The 18,566-nt window shown below is 42.2% G+C and overlaps 2 protein-coding genes across 2 annotated transcripts; one reads left to right on the top strand and one right to left on the bottom strand.

Moving 5' to 3' along the window:
- On the bottom strand, positions 1 to 3,854 carry tssc4 (tumor suppressing subtransferable candidate 4). Its single transcript, XM_020641409.3, has 3 exons — positions 3,728 to 3,854; positions 3,089 to 3,188; positions 1 to 1,221 (listed from the first exon to the last, which is right to left on the bottom strand). The coding sequence occupies exon 3, from the start codon at positions 1,197 to 1,199 to the stop codon at positions 246 to 248; it is 954 nt and encodes a 317-aa protein (XP_020497065.1). The 5' UTR covers positions 1,200 to 1,221; positions 3,089 to 3,188; positions 3,728 to 3,854; the 3' UTR covers positions 1 to 245.
- Positions 3,855 to 4,673: 819 nt separating this feature from the next.
- shcbp1 (SHC SH2-domain binding protein 1) lies at positions 4,674 to 17,867 on the top strand. Its single transcript, XM_020641457.3, has 13 exons — positions 4,674 to 4,921; positions 5,957 to 6,175; positions 6,481 to 6,596; positions 8,114 to 8,322; positions 8,406 to 8,501; positions 8,579 to 8,809; positions 9,775 to 9,952; positions 12,431 to 12,551; positions 12,738 to 12,869; positions 12,969 to 13,087; positions 13,614 to 13,700; positions 15,858 to 15,981; positions 16,485 to 17,867. Exons 1-13 carry the CDS (start codon positions 4,780 to 4,782, stop codon positions 16,775 to 16,777), a joined length of 2,067 nt encoding a protein of 688 aa, XP_020497113.1. The 5' UTR covers positions 4,674 to 4,779; the 3' UTR covers positions 16,778 to 17,867.
- The last annotated feature ends 699 nt before the right edge of the window (positions 17,868 to 18,566 follow it).

Here is an 18,566-nt window from a genome sequence, read left to right as displayed (position 1 = left end):
CATCATTCACGCTTGTGTTTATTCTGAACACATCAAAGAAATTACAGAAATTTGTGCTGACTGACGCTTTCAGACTTGGTGACATCACAGCTGGGTGGGGCTACAGGTAAGACAGGATTCATTCTTGACTCTGCCCACACAGTCATCGGTGCAGCAGGTAAACCCGATTGATCAATGAATGAGATCATTTAGAGGAGAACAACATAACAACAGCAGAGTTTTATATTTCAGAGAGAGAGCTCTGTTCAGTACTCCTCCTTCACTGAACTCCTCCTGTAGTTCTTACTGCTCATCCTCCTGAAGGAGGTGAACACAGGACCAGACTCCACTTTCTCCTCTTCCTCCTCCTCCTCCTTTTCTCTCTGTCTCTGTCCCTGCTCCTCCTCCATTGTTTGATTCTCAGCGTGTTTTTCCTCCACCTCTGTTCTCCTTTCTCCAGTCTTCTGTGTCTCCCTGCCCTCCACCTCCTCTTCCTGCAGATGACTAAGAAGCGTCTCCTTCTCTCTGCTCCTCACCATAGGTTGTTCTCTCTTCGGCCTGCTGGGTCTGCTGAAGATCATCTTTTTCTGGAGGTTACAGGGGAAGGAGTCACTGCAGCTGCGCTCTGCCTCCTCCTCCTCTTTCTGCTTCCTGTCCTCCTCCTTCCGCTCCTGCAGAGTGGACAGGAAGCTGAGGGCAGCCCTGGTGTTACCTTGGTCACTTGTCTCACTGGTGTCCTCCAGGCTGTAGTGGGTCCAGCGCTCTGGATTAAGCAGGTAGTCAGGGGTTCCCCTCCTCTTGACCGGGTTGGGGGGGCTCAGTGGAGGCTGGGTAGTTTTCCTGCTGGGGGGCGGAGCCTGAGGCCTAGCAAAAACGCCATCTTTCTGCTGGTTCACAGAGGAGGAGGAAGAAGAGGAAGAAGAGGAGGGGCAGGAGGAGGTGGAGGAGGGGGGCCGGGCCACATTGTCCAGACAGTCAAAGATGCTTTGGGAGCGGTTGGAGAAGGCTGAGCTACCTCCTCTCAGACTGAACTGAGCCTGATTTCTGAGGCCAGCAGGAGCACAGCACACCTCTTCATTATCATCATCATCATCACTGTGGTCAAGCTCAGGGTCAAACGGCGCCATGGTGGGTCTCTCCTCAGGCTCAGAGTCATCACTGACTGACAGCTCGTCTTCATCGTCTCCGAGGTCAACACCTTTTTTTTTTTGATCACACATCTCAGCACGACACAGCAGCAGGCTGAGAAAGGGGGAAGACAAGGATGAGAAGAAGCAGACGAGGAGAGAGATAGAAAGAGGTGAAGGGGAAAGAGGGGGAGAAGGAAGACAAGGAAATAATAAAGAGGATGAGAGAGGAAGAGGAGGAAGAAGATGAAAGGATAAAGGAAAATTAAGTTGAGGGGGAAACATAGAAGAAGAAGATTAGAATAAGGAAGAGAAGAAAGAGGGAAAAGAAAAGGACATATATATGAAACTGTATTTTCTTTATTCATTAAAGTGAATCTGAGTTCATAATTTCCTCCACAGACTGAGCACATGTGCTATCAGTAAACAGATCAGTACATCGTAACAATGAGTTAAAGGTACTGTATACTGACATTCACTTTTGGTCTTTCATGTAAAACCATATAAAGAACATTTTCCACAAAATGACACCCTTGTGTTTCCAAGTTCATTAGTGTCAGCTGGCAGCTCAAATGCCAATTCAACAGACACCACAAACATCTCGTGTATGTCTGACCTGCTAGTGACGGCTCAAATGATGAAAGAAAGTTAAGAATTTGTGAAGAGTTTGACAATTTCACTGAGAATCAGCTGATTCGTTTTGATCAGTAAGCCATAGACAAGCTTTTGTGCAGATTTGTAGAAAAATGTACATACTCTTTTGAATATTTATCAAAACAATGCAATTTGCTTGTGTTATTGAGAAATTCTAATCCGTTTTGAACGACGACCTAATTGTTGAGAGATTTGAGCTTAACGTTTTGAAAAACGCAATTCTCATTTGAGCAATGAGCTAATGCAAATGAGAGAAACTGTAATGTTTAAAGGTCACATTTTATCTTCCTTTTTCACCAGTTCAAATAAGTCTCAGAGCTCCCCAAAACCTGCCTGTGAAGTTCCTTGAAAAAAATCCACTCTGATCCTGTACTTTACATGTCTATAAACCCCTCTATTTCAGCCCTGCTCAGAACAGACTGTTTCTGTGTCTGTACCTTTAAATATGTAAATGAGCTGTGTCTAACCACGCCCCCTCTCTGGAAGCAGATGTGGCTTCGTTTTTCTCTCTCCATGTCCTATTGTTTACGGTGAGAAGGCAGACTCAGAGGGCAGAACAAACACCTAGCTGTGGGAGTGTTACCCACCTGGGAGAGGGGCTACTGCCCTTTGTGATGTCACAAAGGGAAAATCTCCAAACGGCCTGTTTGAGCACACATTTTCTGAAAAGTGGAGCAGGCAGAAGACGGAGTGGATGAACTTTTCTAATTCTCCTCATAATTGGGAGAAACTAATGACACATTACAGTTAAAACATGGTGAAGTGTATTTAGCATAATTTGTGACCTTTAAAGAATCAGCCTGATATTTGCTGTGTCACAGCTCCCCCTGCTGGACAAAAAAGCAGATGTGAAGCATTTTTTAATTTTTTTTATAAATGAGCTCAGGGGGTGTTATTCATAGAACAGTGCTTAGGACCAGACTAAAAGAGTGCATACAAACAAAACCTGAAAAAGGTGGACATCAAAAAGGTTTCAGAGTTATCAAATCATGCACACATACACACCTGCATACAATGTTTCCTTTATAAATCACAATCCACCCCTAAATGCACACACAAGGATCAGCTTTTTATTCTGCCCTTTAATAACCACATTGAACCATATGACCAATGTAAAGCACACTATAAATGAAAAATGAGCCGAAAGATCGAGATTGGTGGATAATTTGCTTGTATCGCTTCTGTTGTTTATTAGAAATGTAAAGCTCTGTCAGACTGACGCCTGAATCACAGAGACCACTCTTTGGCTTGGGCACTTATCATTTTCAGGACTCCACAGAGCAAGCTTATTTGAAACTTAAAAAAAGGTTTTTAGTGTAACAGCTAACCTGCTAAGGAGCAGGTTCACTTCAGAGGGACGACAGCTCGACCGATCAGATATGTCCTGTCGATCAGTCTCCAGACTCTGCCTCTCTGATGAAGATCAATCTGAGATTAAAAGATAGGACAGCAATTCAACACACTGAGGACATCTGGAAATGTTTCATAATGACTTTATTAAAGAAGTTTTGGATCAGTGAGTTAGTCAAAATGTATCCACTAAGACGTTAATAAAAACGGATGAATTCTGTATTTTCTTAAACTAACACACACACACACACACACACACACACACACACACACACACACACACACACACACACACACACACACACACACACACACACACACACACACACACACACACACAGAGAGGACATTAAATACGACTACATTATATGTGCAACCTTAACCTATAGCACCCAAGAGTCTGTGGGCTGCAACGTATTTTAAACAATTAATACACGGTAATAAGCTGAATACAACAACTGTTAGCATGCTAATGCTAACTGATGCGGTGGTGTATGTCCACAGTGCAGCTGCGTGAAACGAAATTAAATATCAGACATGCTTCACTTCCGCTGAACATTTAACGTTTAAAATACATTATTTATCTTTCGTGTAAGGTTGAATTTCTCATGAGTTACCTGACTACTGGCGTCACGATCACAGCAGCCTGTGATCCGCCAGTCGGTCAAACACTTTCTTCTTCTACTACTGTCACTGTATCAGACTTCGCCCAAACTACTGCTGCTACCCCCAGCGGGCACAAGCGGCAATATCACATTGTTACGAGTTTGAATAAATTACAGGTGTAAAATGGGTAATGTTAACCAATTTACCTGAATCAAATTATCAATGAGTCACATCGAAATTATTTACACAGTAAAACAAACACATGAAATCACATTACTAAATCAGGATGAGAAAACGACTCGCCAAGCTCATCGACTGTAAAAAGCTCCTTTTTTTTAACCGTCTTTATTGACAAATTTAACATATACAAAAATGTTTATACAAACTCTTATAGAGGATGGACATACAACAGCAAAATACACAGGAACAAGTTAATAAAAACATAAATCAAGACTAGGGGGGTTATATATTTGCCTATAACATCAGGCAAATGTAAGCAGACAACAATCTGGAGCAAGGACAAAAAAATTCTACAAGGGCCAGAAATCAAAACAACAAGAATTTCGATAAGTCAGCACTATAATCTTTCTAACAATCCTGCAAGATTTCATTTTTCTCAGAGATAAGAAAAAATATTTGAAATCATTTATAAAGCAGTCAAAGGAGAGTTTGCTGTTTCTCCTCTTACTACAGTGAATATGATATTTACTCATGAGTAAAATAACATTTACCATGTCAGTAATTGAAGGGTTTAAATTATACATAAAATAGAGAATACTATAAGTACTGTACTGTAAAAGGTAAAAAGCTATAGAAGAGGGTTACAAACTTGTCCTGCGCATGCTCAACACTTGTTTCGCTATTGGCTGAAATTAGTTCAGTTATGATAAGGCGGGACTTCCTGAATTTGTAAAGTTCCTGATTGGCTGCTCCACCGCAGACCGGGAATATTTTGAATGTAACTGGGTGTGATTTTACGGCTTGTGTTTTTCAAACTTACTGAACAGACCCCGGCCCGCTAACTTTTAGTTAGGTGAGGTTTAAATCATTATTTAAATTATTGATGGAACTGGACGCAGGAGGAAAGCAGTCTGCTGACATGGCGGACTTTGTGGTGGAGGATCTGGAGTCCTTCGTGAACGTTGAATTGGAGGTGGACAAAAACAGCCAGACTTCTGAACACAGCATGTCCGTCATTAGTCAAGGTCTGTACACCGTTTTAATGTTATAATGTCGAAATACTTTTCAATGCACGTAGTTTGCAGTCAGTTTTCTGTATTAAATCGGGATATGGTGTTCAAATGTTGTGCCTTTGTGTTTGTTGTTCAGTATTGTTGTTCAGACCCTACAGAAAGCATCATGAAATCAGCTGCTGATAATTAATATCTGTCTACAGTTCTGGAGAAGTGAGGCTGGTAGAAAAAGACATGCCTTTCTTTAGACTCAAACTTTACCAGGGTTTTGTCCTGAAATATAACTTTGCTTTCCAGCTTTTATACTCTTAATACACCAGACCATTTGTTTTAGGACCCATTATTCAAATAGAGCCACATCTAATGATACATTCTATCTCTATATCCATTAAATCCAAAATGAGCATCATTTTGTCTGTGACATTCATCACAAGTGTTGATCTAGACAGGAGGGGAAATTTACCAACCCCTGCTCCATTAATCTGAAGAAAAACAACTACTGTGAAACTGTCCAGTTCTCTGTCAGACTGGTCAGTGCCATCTCTTTACTGGTTCTACCTGTTTGAAGAACACTGGCGACGAAAGCTCATTGAGAAAAACATGTTGTTCTTTCTCCAATTCTACAATTCACTTAGCAGACGCTTTTATCCAAAGCGACGTACATCAGAGAGTAAGAACAACACAAGCAAGGATCTAGAAAAAAGGGAACAATGTCAGTAAGAGCAAACAATCAGCTTTGAGTCTGATTGGACACACAGGTGCTGACAGGAAGTGACCAGAAGCAAAGCACAACATTGACGGCAGTTCTTGAGATCTCTAATCAGTATAGAAACCATCTTATAAGTCATCGTTATCAAACAAAAACCATCATCATTACCATCATCATCATCATCATCAATAATATGGAGACCATCATCATTAAGTTAGTAGGTATTCATGAAGGAGCTGGGTCTTTAGCTTTTTCTTAAAGGTGCAGAGGATACTCTTCTTTAGTGGAAGAAAAATCTTCTGCAGGTGTTTAATAATCCATCTGTGTTTCTCCATTAGCTTTGTTTCAGAATGAAGAGGAAGTTGAAAGTGACAGTGAAGATGATGATGATGATGATGACGACAGTGGCACTGACCACTTTAACTGTGCGAGGGGCGGGACTCAGCTGCAGAGGTGTGAGCGGCGATCAGGACTAAACTCAGGTGTTCCTGACACCTTTCAGACGAGTCACCTGCTGTTCTACGAGAGGTTCAAGGCCTACCAGGATTACATGCTGGGTACATACACACACACAATAACACACACAGACAGAATCCTAGTCCCATGCACACAAACTATCATTTAATAATGCCATCTTCTACATGTGTTTGTGCGTATGTAGTTTCCAGGGCTATATACCAGATATATACACACACAACACTGCAAACTTAAATATGCTAACATTAAATCAGATATTTATGCAAATGTACACAATATGATCATAGATGGATTACACACCAACATACACACACACACACACACACACACACACAAATAAACAATAATGATTATAATGGCAATAATAATATTGATGTGTGTGCAGGAGACTGTAAGCCTTCTGAAGTGAAGGCGTTCACCGCAGACTACCTGGAAAAGGTGTTGGAGCCACGTGATTGGCTGGCTCTGTGGTGCACTGATGTCTTCGATGTTGTGGTTGAGGTAAGAAAAGTCTCTGTTAATACTCAGGTTTAACGATAAAGCGCAAAGACATTTTTTAGTTCAGTCTTTCTATGCTGTACTTGGTTTCTGTCTTTTCCTCTACATTCAAAAATCATCATTTTTTTGATCATGGTTTTTTTTCTCTGCACACATCCTCAGAAGATTGTTGATTTCCTCCTGGTATAAAATAAGCATTCTGCAGACAGTAATCAGGGCGCACTCACACTAGGCCCAGTTGTCCTGTGCTGTGCTGTGCTGTGCTTAAGCACGATTGTCCCCCCCTCCTCAATTCCCCCGCCGGCCTGCACTCACACTGCTCCCGGACTAACCGGGCCTGATCATGGTTACCTCTTGTACATACCATCATAATACAACACATGCATTTCCTTTCCGCACATTGATTGACAACAATACAGAGACCAAGACTGCAACTTTATTGACATTGTGGCTTATTTTGAGTCGGATACAGCCTAAAGATTTCAGGATTTCTTGGTAATGGAAGGCTGTCCACATTGTGTAGCCGTGCTTGTGCTCGTGCATGAACTGTACCGTGCAGAAACACACCTGTTCCAAGCATGCCAAGGCAGAGGAAGTGCAACATGCTTGAGCACGGATTGGAGCACTAACACCCTAACATTAGTCAAACGAACTGGACTTTGAGGGTGAAGCGTGCGTGACAACTGGGCCTAGTGTGAGTGCGCCCTTAGTATGCATTTAAGAGAGAAAATCTGTCATGTTTAAGACCTAAAGAGAGAAAACAGCAATTGAAGTTTCTTGGTGAGCTGCATGTGTGAACGCAAACAGGCAAATTTATTACCTTATCCAGACTTTTTCTTGTCAGCCCTCTATTCAAATTCCCATGTCAAGTCAGGGTGAGCTGATATGTGAACTGTGCAGGTAATATCCAGGAAAATTCACCGCTGCCTGGCATGGAGGGGTGGATTTTTTTATGTCATGTCTTGCCTCCTGAGACCCCCCCTCCCATCTGACAGGGAAAACTTTAGGCTTGGAGGGACAAATATGAATACCAATTTAGGAAAATTTCAGGGACAGGCTGTCCTGAAAATCTTAGTCAATTTTATTTATACAGCACATTTCATATGACAAGCATAGACTCAATGTGCTGAAAAAAACATGATGATGTAGAGAGATGTTCTGGTGCTGAAAACTAGTGGGTTAAACATACATTTAAATTCAGACTAACCAACTAGTCTAAAGGAAAGAAAACACTCAGAAAACTGTTAACTGTCTGGGAGTAAGCGAGGTAATCTGGTTTGCTGAGTGTGGCTGATATAAGCAGTGCTAACACCGCCAGCCTTCAGTCCTCCCTGCAAGTAAACATCTGCATGCTGCCCTGCACTAAATGTGGTTAAGCATTGTATTATTCACTGTGCTTATTTATATTCGTGTAGTACAGCCTGGAGAAAAGCCCATTAACCAGGACTACAGCCAGTCTATGGATTATCTATGATGTATTTGTGTTTTTGAAGATCCCGTGTCCTCATCTGTGTTTTCAGGTGCGGGACTTGGACCTGAAGGACCTCAAGGCGTGTGTGCGGCTGGTTCTTCCTCTGCAGTGTGAAACACGTGGCTGTGAGCTCTCTGAGGAGGCCATGACAGCATTGCTGGAGGCCACGCAGCATCGAGTACTCCTGCAGGAGCTGCACGTGGTCTATGACTCTTCCGGGGACTTTGACCATACCGCCCTGGCCCTGGAACACCTCAGGTGAGCCTTTGCAGGTCATACTCTGATCAGGGCCTCACCCTGTGTCAGGTGTGATAATGTTCTCCATCTTCTGCTGTGTGCAGGTTCTTCTACAAACACATCTGGAGGCAGTGGGATGAAGAAGATGAAGACGATGACTTTGATTATTTTGTGCGCTGTGTGGAGCCTCGTCTGCGCCTGTGAGTGCTCTCTCTGATCAAGGTGAAGGTTTGTCCTCCTCCTCATCACTCTTTCATTAACACCTGTCTTCTCACAGGTACTACGACATCCTGGAGGACCGGGTCCCTGCAGGTCTGGTGTCAGAGTACCAGTCCTTACTGGAGTCCTGCTCCAAGGTCTTCCAGCAGTTCAGCGCTCTGCGCAGTGAGCTGGTTTCAGACTCGGACTCTGAGCTTGATAACATATCCATGGTGGAGGGTCTGAAGCTGTGCGACCAGCTGGAGACACTGCGCCGCAAGCTGCACATCATCGAGAACCCACTGCTCAGGTGAGACGCACTCATCCTCACCCCTGTACCTCTACCATCCTCATGTCATCAAGAACCCCCTGCTCAGTTGAGACACAAATTACAGCTTTGATTTGGCAAACATTTTTCAAGTCATCTTTATGAAGCCTTATAATGTTACTAATATTATCATAGAGGCTTTAGTCGCTCACTGCTCCTTATCCTTGTGCTCTCTGTTGCTCTGCTTTAATTACACACACACACACACTCATCCCCCCCTCTAAACCTTCATCATCCTCACATTATTAGCTGTCTTAACTTCACACCTACACTACTGAAAACTTCAGGTCAGGCTTACCCTTTAATTTTCTTCACACATCCACGTCACAGCGGGGGATCTGAAAAAAACGGGACTCGGGCGCTATGGCGACATCTTTTGCCAATATATCAATGCTACATGTAGTTCCACACATTTACAGTTTTAAAAGAGAGGAACATACAGACAATCATGTTGGCCAGAAAACACAATGAAGCAGTAACATCATGTGCACAGAAACCGCACTGGTCGAGCAAGGTTGCTGGATATAAATGTCATCAACCCTCCCACCAGCCGCTGTGGATATTCCTTAATGTTTCCTGCTGTGACTTAATTCAGAAAACGTACGGGGGGTCTGGCAGGAAAAAAAACTCTGGAGTAAAAAAAAAAATGGCTGTTTGAGTTCACACACATAGCTTTTTTAGCCCAAAATGTCAGGAAGCTTTCAGGGGTTTGTGAAATAGGGCTTTACCCAGGTGAGATATTCCTTCATCACATGCATTATCCTCACATCATAGAGAACACCTCACTCACCTTTATTCATCTATATCATCCTTATTTCTATATCAATCTCACATCATTGAGAACCCTCTGCATAGGAAGAACAGGTGTTGTGTTGTCCATGTCTTCATCCTCATCACTGCTGTATCTTCTTGTTCTTCCTCCTCCTCCCTCTCTCCCCTCCTGTCAGGTATGTGTTGGGTTACAGGGGTAACAACAGACAGCAGTGTGTTCAGAGCCGTGGTATCAGGTGTTCGGGTGTGAAGGTGGTCCATGTGGTCACAGTGTCCTGCAGCGGCCACCAGCTTCAGTCCCTCCTCAGTGATAGACTGCTGCCTCTGAGCTCCTCTGAGGACACACAGATACAGGTCAGACACACACACACAGATACAGGTCAGACACACACACAGATACAGGTCAGACACACACACAGATACAGGTCAGACACACTCACAGATACAGGTCAGACACACACACACAGATACAGGTCAGACACACACACACACAGATACAGGTCAGACACACAGATACAGGTCAGACACACTCACAGATACAGGTCAGACACACACACAGATACAGGTCAGACACACTCACAGATACAGGTCAGACACACACACAGATACAGGTCAGACACACTCACAGATACAGGTCAGACACACACACAGATACAGGTCAGACACACACACACACTCACAGATACAGGTCAGACACACACACAGATACAGGTCAGACACACTCACAGATACAGGTCAGACACACACACTCACAGATACAGGTCAGACACACACACAGATACAGGTCAGACACACTCACAGATACAGGTCAGGCACACTCACAGATACAGGTCAGACACACTCACAGATACAGGTCAGACACACTCACAGATACAGGTCAGACACACACACACACAGATACAGGTCAGACACACACACACAGATACAGGTCAGACACACACACAGATACAGGTCAGACACACACTCACAGATACAGGTCAGACACACTCACAGATACAGGTCAGACACACACACTCACAGATACAGGTCAGACACACACACAGATACAGGTCAGACACACTCACAGATACAGGTCAGACACACTCACAGATACAGGTCAGACACACTCACAGATACAGGTCAGACACACACACACACAGATACAGGTCAGACACACACTCACAGATACAGGTCAGACACACACTCACAGATACAGGTCAGGCACACTCACAGATACAGGTCAGGCACACTCACAGATACAGGTCAGACACACTCACAGATACAGGTCAGACACACTCACAGATACAGGTCAGACACACACACACACAGATACAGGTCAGACACACACACACAGATACAGGTCAGACACACACACAGATACAGGTCAGACACACACTCACAGATACAGGTCAGACACACACACAGATACAGGTCAGACACACTCACAGATACAGGTCAGACACACTTACAGATACAGGTCAGACACACTCACAGATACAGGTCAGACACACACACACACAGATACAGGTCAGACACACACTCACAGATACAGGTCAGACACACACTCACAGATACAGGTCAGACACACACTCACAGATACAGGTCAGACACACACACACAGATACAGGTCAGACACAGACACACTCACAGATACAGGTCAGACACACACACAGATACAGGTCAGACACACACACATAGATACAGGTCAGACACACAGATACAGGTCAGACACACTCACAGATACAGGTCAGACACACACACAGATACAGGTCAGACACACACACAGATACAGGTCAGACACACTCACAGATACAGGTCAGACACACTCACAGATACAGGTCAGACACACACACAGATACAGGTCAGACACACTCACAGATACAGGTCAGACACACTCACAGATACAGGTCAGACACACACACTCACAGATACAGGTCAGACACACTCACAGATACAGGTCAGACACACACACACACAGATACAGGTCAGACACACACACACACAGATACAGGTCAGACACACACACACACAGATACAGGTCAGACACACACACACACACACAGATACAGGTCAGACACACACACAGATACAGGTCAGACACACACTCACAGATACAGGTCAGACACACACACACAGATACAGGTCAGACACACACACACAGATACAGGTCAGTCGGTAAAACATGAGATCATGGCTTTTAATTAAGTTTGTGAACTAGAAAAAGGAACAAATATTTGTTGAATTAGATTTCTTAAAATATTAAGCTACAGACATTTAACCATTAAGATACTTAAACACTGGAGAACCAATAAGACTACACTCACATCAAAATAACATGTCATACAGCCGACTCCCCTACTGAACTTGAAAGAATGGCTATGCAGGTCTAGGGCTGGGAATCGTTGGGTGTCTCATGATTGTTTCAGATTTCGATTCTTGAGTACACGATTCGATTCAGAATCTATTTTCTATTCAAAAACAATTCATGATTCAAAGTCTATTTCTGAATTAGTGCATACCTCAGGATCTACTCCAGTCATCTGTGAGACTGGCTGAATCTCATTGTTGCTCTATTTGGCATTCTACTGAGTTAAAGAGCTAGCCTTAGCACTTAGAACGTAGTGACTGTTTAGCTGATTTTTGGAGGTTATGAATCTATTTAAAATCTCAGAAGATAAGAATCTCGATTCCCCCTATGCAGTTCTGTCTTTTTTTTTTTTTATTCTCGTGTTGTTCCGTCCTGTTCTAGTTTTGTATTTTTTGTGTCTATTTAATGTTACAATAAACTGAAAAGTAAGAGTGTCATGTTGAAGTTGGGACTGGGTTTTCAGTGGTGTTGGTGTGTGTGTTCAGTTCCACAAAGATCCAGTGTCAGCAGTGGACTCGAGTCATGAAGGAGACGTGGTCCTGATCCTGCCGGGGGTCTACAGTGTGAGCAGCTCCATGTTCATCCCTGACTCCATCTCTGTGGAAGGTAAACACCATCCCACTGAAACATCAATGAAATACTGACACACTTTAGTCTCATCTGACACATGGAGCTGTGATATAGGATAATGCAGGTTTCTGATCCTTTCTTTGAAACAGAAATGCTTAAAATAATACTCACACACACCTGTACTATAACATAAGTCTCTTTAAATTTGTGTGTGTGTGTAAGGGTTTGGACTTCCTGATGAGGTGGTGATAGAGAAGAAGAACAAAGGAGATTCATTTGTAGAGTCGACAGGAGCAGAAGTCAAACTTTCCAACATCAAGTTCATCCAGCACGACGCTATCGAGGGCATCCTGTGTTAGTACACACACACAAAACATATGCCACTTTCTTCTTCATTAGTTATTGGAAGTGTCCTCACATTTAGCTGTGTATTCCCTGTGCATGTTCTTTCAGGCGTGCGTCAGGGCACTCTGAACATGGAGAACTGTGTGCTGCAGTGTGAGACCACCGGAGTGATCGTCAGAACATCAGCCTGTCTGAGCATGACCAGGTGTGACCTGTACGGATCCAAGGTGACACTCAACATACGCTGAACACACATTGAATAGATTCTACTGTCATTAAACATCAGTGTCATCACAGGTGTGTGTTTATCATGTGTGTGTTCATACAGCAGTAGCTTCACACATACCTTAGGTGTGTAGAAACTGTGTTAGCAGGAAGAGAGAGAACAGTTTATTCCTGATGCATAACATGAACTGTGACGAGTACATGTGTTTAACACACACACACACACACACACACACACACACACACACATACACATACACACACACACACACACACACACACACTGATCTGGTGGTAAATATCATCTGATAGTCTGGACCATTCTCTGTTTAGCTCTATGCTGAACTATCCCACAGGTAAATTGTAATAACAGAGAGTTACTGTTAGCCTAAAGCTAGCAGGTGATGAAGGATTTATGAAACTATAACTTGATGTGGTGGACGTCAGAGTTACTGGTCTGTGCATGTTGGACATGAACATGTGTGTTCCAAAAACTGTGTGTGTGATCATTATGCTGTGTGTTTGCAGGGGGCAGGTGTGGAGATTTACCCCGGCAGTATCTGCAGTCTGATTGGTAATGGCATCCATCACTGTAAAGACGGGATACTAATCAAGGTGAGCAACATCTTCTACATGTACACATTTTCACCTTGTACATACCAACAGGCAACCTTTGGTGTTGAAAAGAGAAGCCAATATGAAGTGCAGAAAATCTGTAGTTCCTCAAATGTCCACTTGAGGCTGGCTGCAAAAGCATCACTCACACACTTGTATTAAAATGTCTATGTTGACAGCAGAAATAAACATAATAGCAGCCTGGTTCAAAAAAACAATTTGAGTCTTCACAGTTCATGTCTTTTTTGGGGGTGATTCAGCCCTTAAGATGTGAATACTTGCTGCTGTTTTTATCCTGCACTAACGAGTCAAATGCAACAAAATGTTGTTCTTATCTGCACTGTAAAGTACGAGTTTGAATGACAATAAAGAAAGTCTAAGTCTAAAGATGTCATGAATTATGAGAGTTTTGCATAATTCGTGGTGTGACTGATACGACTGCAAGCGGACAAATTGTAGCCATTGCCATTTGCCAGGAGGCTTTAGAGCCCGCCTTTAGTCCACTTCTTGATCTGTTACTAGGTTGACGGAAAGGTAGGTTTTAGACAGCATAATCAATATGGCGGCTGACATTGTTGGGCATCAAAGCACCCCTTAAGTAATCAGTGGGAGCCCTCACTGTGACATTCTGTTTTTTACAGGACACATCTATGAGTGTATCTTCCAAACTAAATATAATATTGTCCCAAAAATGATGTTTCCACTTCATGTGGCCAGACAGCATTTTCCAAAATTAAGTGTTAACTGATTTTTATCCCCAAACAGAGATAGAAATGTATATCAAATATGTAAAAGCATTTTGATTAGGTGATAACTAAAGCCTACACCCTGAATGTACAGTTAGTGTAAAATAACTACAGGGTATCAAGTGGCCAAATCATCAACTAAAACACAAGGTAACTAAATGATACTCTCTGCTCATGGAAAATGAAAGCAGGAGTATAAACAATGTCATCATATATTTTTAAAGGATGTAATCTATTGCAGATACCAACCAGCCGGTAAAACCCTTAACTCCCCTTTCAAAACGATCACTATGACAACTGCATTTCTAAAGGACTTTACACTATCTTAGATGCTAGGTGTAATGTTTAAAGTGATACTTCACCCGTTGAAACATGAATCTGTATTGACATTGGGTCATATATGTAGAAATGTGAAATACATTTTGAAGTTGGTGCCTTCTTGGCTAAGAAAAGGCAGAAAGTGTCTTTTTGGCTCATGTGGATGAAAGACACCAAATCCCAGAATGCACAGCACCGCCGGCCACTCCCACTAAGGTCCTCTACAGACATATTTACTTCAACACATCAGACCGTTTCCTCAACTGATTCAGGGATGTCTTCCAGAATTGATCTTGTAAATTCCTTTCAGAAAACAGACTCTATGTCTGTGTCCATAGGCAAACAGTGAGAGCACCGACACTACCAGTCTGCCCCAGCTCGAGTCGGCCCCGGCTCCTCGTCCTCACCGCCACAGACAGACAGCTCTAGCTGCTTTATTGCGACTCGTAGAGATAGCCACGAACATCCGATTCGAGCACAAAACCTTCAAAATCCCCTTCATCCATTTCAGTTTGAAATTTAAACATAATTTATTCATACTTTCGCTCTTCTCAACTTTCTACAGAGCCTGTTAGCATAGCTACCAAGCAATATGGCAGATGTTGAGTTTAGATTCTTGGAGTGAGGTCCCACCCACTAATCTGTGATTGGTCTGTAGCTTCAGTGTGTGTCCCCCCTCATGGGTGGGTTGAAAATATGAGGAACTAGCGTTGTATTTTCACCGCCTCTAACTACAGCAGCCTCCGATAACGCAAAATGACGATTTTTGCGTCGTCGGAGGCTGCTTTTCAGAAAAGAAATACAGATCTTTCCTGTCTCAGGGGAAAATGAGGGTGGGATGCAGGACCATTCAAAAATACTACCAGGTTTCTAATGATACAAAGATTAATGCATTAATCCCTTTTAAGGTGTAAATTCAACCTACATTGAAATTATCTTAGTGTATTTTTAACATCAGAAGTGCATATACTTCATCCTAAATTAGAATATACACTCCAACTACACTATGTTTGAACTCACTCAGAACTTTGTCCAACCCAGTGCAGCGCTTTAATGAAGGTTTGTTAAACTGATTGATTGTAATTATGTGTAGGACTTTGCTCATGAGCTGGATGTGATGCCGTCCATCACCATGGAGAACAACGTGATCCACAACAACGAGGGATATGGTGTGATTTTAGTGAAACCAAACAATGGAGAACAACAGGGAGATGCAGGTAGGTGGGGCACTTAAAAGTCACCGTCAGTATGTTTTGCATTTAGGTAGAAAAGTGGATTTACTGAGTTGTTCTGTGTAAAACTGGACTTTACTCTTGCATGTATACGCCTAAATCAGACCTCAACTGGCCTAGGCTTTCTGAGCATGCTCCACAGTTCCCACAAAGTTTTCCCAGTTTGTCCCTGAAGTTTTTAAATGTGTGGAAGAAAACAAGACGAAAGAGTAAACGTGGTGAGCAAAAAGGGAAAGGAGGGAACACAGTTCATGTTGTGTCATACCAAACCTAGAGCTGTGAATTTGTGTTGACCGTTCAACATACAACCAGATTGCCGCTTGCCAATAGGTTTGTTTATTGTTTGGTATGTGATGTTATAGGTCAACCTGAAGAAGGTGACAATTGTAACTAACTGAAATCGGGCATATCACCACCTACTTCTGCAGAGTCAGACATACATACTAGTGACTGTAAAAGCACTGAGTCTGACCTCCATCTGTTCTCAGGGGACTCTGCAGGACCCTCAGCCGACCCACCCTCCTCCTTCACTACAACCCCCACCCTTACAGCCAGTGGCCCCGCCCAGCAGGAGTCTGCAGAAAACAACAACAGCACAGAAGGCGGTGCCTCCTCATCAGGCAGGAAGTGGCAGTTCAGCCGTCAGCTGAGCCGAACCAAGGAGACTTCCTGTGTCAGCCGAGCGGACCAGGACCTGAAGGACCACCAAGTCTTTGTGTCCGTCCAGGGGAACCAGTTCAGACGGAACGGACTGGGAGACTACGGGACCTTCTACTACTGATACACACCAACATGCACCCTCATACACTGAGACTGTCTGTCACAAACAAGTCTCCACAGATCCTTCAGCCTCTATTTTGTTTCTAACTTTAGTTTGTGCTGAAGTAAATATTTCTCTTAACAGAACTCTAAACAATGTTTTTATCTTATTTATTCTTTTTTTGCTGCAGACACTTAACGTTTTACTTTGTTTTATCATAATCTAAAGATTCACTGGGCACTTTGAGAGCAGATGTGATGGTTTGTTACCTTTCAGGTGTGGGCTGCACTGTTTATAATTCACAGATATTCTCTGGGGTTCTTTTGTTTTGTAAATGTTACCTGTTAGTGTTGGCTGCATTGATGATGACTCACAGGAGTTTTGTTTTGTATTCTTGAGTTGAGACATTCAGTTGTATAAGGTTTGTTGATGAGTTTTCTGGTTTGGGGGAAGTTTTCAGGTGTAAAAGTGTAATAAATGTTCAGGTTTTTATTAGGGCTGTCAAACGATTAGAGGTTAATTGTGATCAATCACAAAACTTCAATAGTTAATCATGATTATTAGCATATTTAATCACATGTTGGAATTGACTTTATTTTGCATTCAAAAATTAAAATTGTTAGGCTTTAATTCTGAATTGTCTTTACTCGCTGTTTGATTTAGACCATGCTTTTGTTTTGAAATAAAGTCAGGACATTCTGGTGGATTAAAGGTTACGTTAACTTAACCACATAAAAAGAAACAGCTCAAAGGAACGGTGAACAAATGAAATGTCTGATGTCATTAGGTGGATATTTCTTTTGACTTCTCAGTTGAGCTGTCAGGTTTTTTTTTTAAAGTGAAATGAGACATTTAAAGACACGGCAGTATCGTTCTTTCTCCATGACTGTGATGGCAGGAAGACACTGCGGAGACTTATCCACGGTGCACCTAAAGGAACAAAATAGCATGCAATTAATTGGAATCAAAGACATTAATTGTAATGAACTAGTTAATGCTGACAGTCTTAGTTTTTATTTTTCAGTGTGACGATATATATGAATGTTTGTTGCTTGTACTGAATGTGAGCTGAATGGATTTCTTGCAGATTAAAAAGTGTCTTTGTAAAACAGTCTGTGGTGTGACAGGATTATTATTATTATTATTCCAAAGTGTATCCTGACCAGTCATTTAATATTTATTATGGTTTGTTACAGAGTCCTCTTGCAACACAATACAAGTATATTAAAAGGTATACCAATGTAATGCTTGATTAAAAAGCTCTTGTGCATTATAAAACTATCACCTGCATCAAATTAACAGACACTTTACTGAACAACTGCAGGTTTTGAACATAGATACATGACAAACTGTTGAGGTTTTTCAAAATGTTCAGTTTGATGAAGGATTCTAGACACTGGGTAGTTACATTCTACATTAATAATAATCATTCGATATATATTATCTGTCTGTAGTCTGATGATTTTTTAAATGGCTAAAGTTTTCCCTTTAGCTTAAAAACATCAGAACTCAAGTATTTTTTAGCCTGCAAATTAGCAATATGAGGTCCAAAGTCTTAGTTTGGCTTTAGATGCTCCATTCAAGTTTAATAAGCAGGTTAATTTTAAGAGCAGCTTTTATCACCTGAGAACTTCAGAAGCCAAATTGAAGCCATTTTATCCTGACAACTTTAAGTTCATGACTTATAAATATATTTACAGATAGATATTTACCGTATATAATGAGAGAGAGAGAGACTGAGCAGCTTTCCTAAACATTCGATGCATATTAAAGTGGAATTGAGTGCTAAGACAGAAGGACGTTTACAGTG

The sequence above is a fragment of the Labrus bergylta genome, chromosome 3 (genome assembly GCF_963930695.1).
Source record: "Labrus bergylta chromosome 3, fLabBer1.1, whole genome shotgun sequence".
NCBI lineage: Eukaryota > Metazoa > Chordata > Actinopteri > Labriformes > Labridae > Labrus > Labrus bergylta.
Note: the sequence above shows the minus strand (reverse complement) of the source record. Positions and strands in the feature narration are given on the sequence as shown.

Coding starts and splice junctions, on each gene's coding strand:
- tssc4 (XM_020641409.3), bottom strand. CDS start 1,199: ATGTGTGATCAAAAAAAAAAAGGTGTTGACCTCGGAGACGATGAAGAC.
- shcbp1 (XM_020641457.3), top strand. CDS start 4,780: ATGGAACTGGACGCAGGAGGAAAGCAGTCTGCTGACATGGCGGACTTT. Junction 4,922..5,956: donor CATGTCCGTCATTAGTCAAG/GTCTGTACACCG, acceptor TTTCTCCATTAG/CTTTGTTTCAGAATGAAGAG. Junction 9,953..12,430: donor CTGAGGACACACAGATACAG/GTCAGACACACA, acceptor GTGTGTGTTCAG/TTCCACAAAGATCCAGTGTC.